Consider the following 2,682-nt stretch of genomic DNA (forward strand, 5'->3'; position numbering starts at 1 on the left):
CCATATTAGCTATAGACATGTCCCATTTAATCCAAGTTATTTTTCTTTCCAAAAGATCTCCTCCCCAAAAAAAACTTAGTTCGCGAACCTTTTAAAAACTTGTTAACAGTTGCCAACATTTTAAAAATAGACATAAAATATGCCTAAAGCGTCCAACATAGATTTCAATAGAACTACCCTACCTCCTATGGAAAGCGTCTTAGCTTTCCAAGAAGACAATTTCTTCAAGAACCTGTCTGTGATAGCTTGCCACCCAATAATACGAGAAATGTCCAAACTACTCGGAGACCAAGATAAGTAAACAAAAGTTTTTCTGCCATACAACATGTGAGAGTCGCCATTTGAGAGACCAGAGCCAATGAAACCCCAATACCATATACGCAGACAAAATACCACGCTACGCACGCCTTCCTGGTTTGGTGTGGAATAAAAAAAAATTGAAATTTTACTTATAAATAAACCTGAATTCTACACATTATTCCATACAACAATCATTGTTACTCTCACAAATATTATACAAGACAATTAAAAGATATATTTTCCAAATGTTGAATCTGAAGATGATATGTTTATGTTTATCACCATTATGTTAATGTGATAGAGTACCTTTTGTCTTTAGAATGATTATAGTTGTATTCATAAAGATAATGCAACTAGAAGTGTTAGAAAGATTAGAATTGTATTTTACAGAGATCGTATAATGATCTTAAAAAAGATTTAACCGAGCATACATACAACAACCATCTCATCAACAATGAGGACAACAACATTAAGTAATGTTTATTTTATTTTGTAAATTTAATTAATGTAATATTTAGTTTTATTTTTATAACTTTTTAATTTTCAAACTTATATTTTTTGTTTTCAATTAGTTTTACTTTTTTGTGATATTTGGTGACTTGTTGTACATAGTATCTTTTTTCTTTAAAGAATGCTTTGGTTTACATTTTAGAAGATTTATATAAAATTGTTCACGCAATGTGAGATATTTATTGGTAATTAATCGCTCCACGCGCACACCACACGAACCCTATACTCCTCCCAGGGCTCGTTTCTTGCCACGTCATCACCTTCGCCGGTCATATTTCTTCCGCTCCACGTGATTACAGCACGGCCACTAAATATACGCTCATGTTCCCGATCTACCCTTCAACAGCCACTAGAATTACAACCCCTATCCACCCAAAGACGGTTTATTTTCCTTATAAACCCTCCTCCCCTCTTTACCCATTTTCGTCATTTTGCATTATCCCTCCATAACAATGGCTACTGGTTTGGTACGCAGAGGTATTTCAAGGCTTCAAAAGTCGCCGGCGGCGACGCTTTTGCTTTCCCGAGCTCATGCTTCCGAGCCTCAAGCTCAACAATCGGAACCCACCTCCAGATCTTCACAAAACCTAAAGAATTTCCAAATCTACCGATGGAATCCAGACAATCCAGGCAAACCGGAGCTACGAAACTACGAGATAAACCTCAAGGAGTGTGGACCGATGGTACTCGACGCGCTTATCAAGATCAAAAACGAGATCGATCCATCTCTAACGTTTCGTAGATCTTGCCGTGAAGGAATCTGCGGATCATGTGCTATGAACATCGACGGATGTAACGGACTGGCTTGTTTAACGAAGATTCCGTCGGAAGAGACGACGATGATTACGCCTTTGCCGCATATGTTTGTGATTAAAGATCTGGTGGTGGACATGACCAATTTCTATAATCAGTACAAGAGTATCGAACCATGGTTGAAGCGGAAGTCGCCGGCGCCGGCCGGTTGGGAAGGGAAAGAGAATCCTCAGAGTAAGAAAGATCGGGAGAAACTCGACGGAATGTATGAATGCATATTGTGCGCCTGTTGCAGCACTTCGTGCCCTAGCTATTGGTGGAACCCTGAATCTTATCTCGGCCCTGCTGCTCTTCTCCATGCCAATAGGTACAATCCATTCCTCTCATCTCATCTCATCACATCACCTCTTTCTGTTTCTTGATTAACATCTGAAATCGAATCAAAAACTCTAACATGAATCTGAAATGTTTGAATCAATTTGGATTCAGGTGGATAATGGATAGTCGTGATGAGTACACACAGGAAAGATTAGATGCAGTAAATGATGAATTCAAGTTGTATCGATGTCATACCATTTTGAATTGTGCTCGTGCTTGCCCAAAAGGTCTCAATCCCGGAAAGCAAATTCAGAACATCAAGAGTCTTCAGACATAATTGGGAACAAGTAGATTGGTATTGTTATATACTTGAAGATCTTGTTGATTATCATACTTGTTTGTTAATAATACCCATTGGCCATGTTATCTTGCCATTAGTCTTTGATAAATAAATTAATCAACTATGGTTTGTGTTTATACAACAGATATAATTGCAAAAAAAAAAAAAAAAAAAAAAAAAAAAAAAGGCAATGTACTTTACTTACAAATTGATGTTGTTTTGTACACTGAGTAATAATCCCTATTTAAAGATCGAATGATCTTGTCTAAAAAAAAGGTGATAATTTGAACTTGTTTACTTACAAATTTGGTTGATTTGAGTTGTTTTACCTCTAAAGGAACATAAATATGTAGTTAAAAAACTAGTCAATTATGTCAAACTTATTAGAAGTCATCTAAAATTTAGGCAGATAAGTACAGAATGGAAAGCACAAACAATAACAACTTAAGGCTTATTCTTTA

At 36.4% G+C, this 2,682-nt stretch overlaps 1 protein-coding gene across 1 annotated transcript; it reads left to right on the forward strand.

The window, feature by feature from the left end:
* The first annotated feature begins 1,021 nt into the window (after positions 1–1,021).
* On the forward strand, positions 1,022–2,363 carry LOC145167213 (succinate dehydrogenase [ubiquinone] iron-sulfur subunit 2, mitochondrial-like). The gene is made up of 2 exons (XM_079086340.1): positions 1,022–1,930; positions 2,053–2,363. Exons 1-2 carry the CDS (start codon positions 1,263–1,265, stop codon positions 2,216–2,218), a joined length of 834 nt encoding a protein of 277 aa, XP_078942466.1. The 5' UTR covers positions 1,022–1,262; the 3' UTR covers positions 2,219–2,363.
* The last annotated feature ends 319 nt before the right edge of the window (positions 2,364–2,682 follow it).

This window comes from Lactuca virosa, chromosome 3, assembly GCF_052849685.1.
Source record: "Lactuca virosa cultivar CGN04683 chromosome 3, Lactuca_virosa_CGN04683_v6, whole genome shotgun sequence".
NCBI lineage: Eukaryota > Viridiplantae > Streptophyta > Magnoliopsida > Asterales > Asteraceae > Lactuca > Lactuca virosa.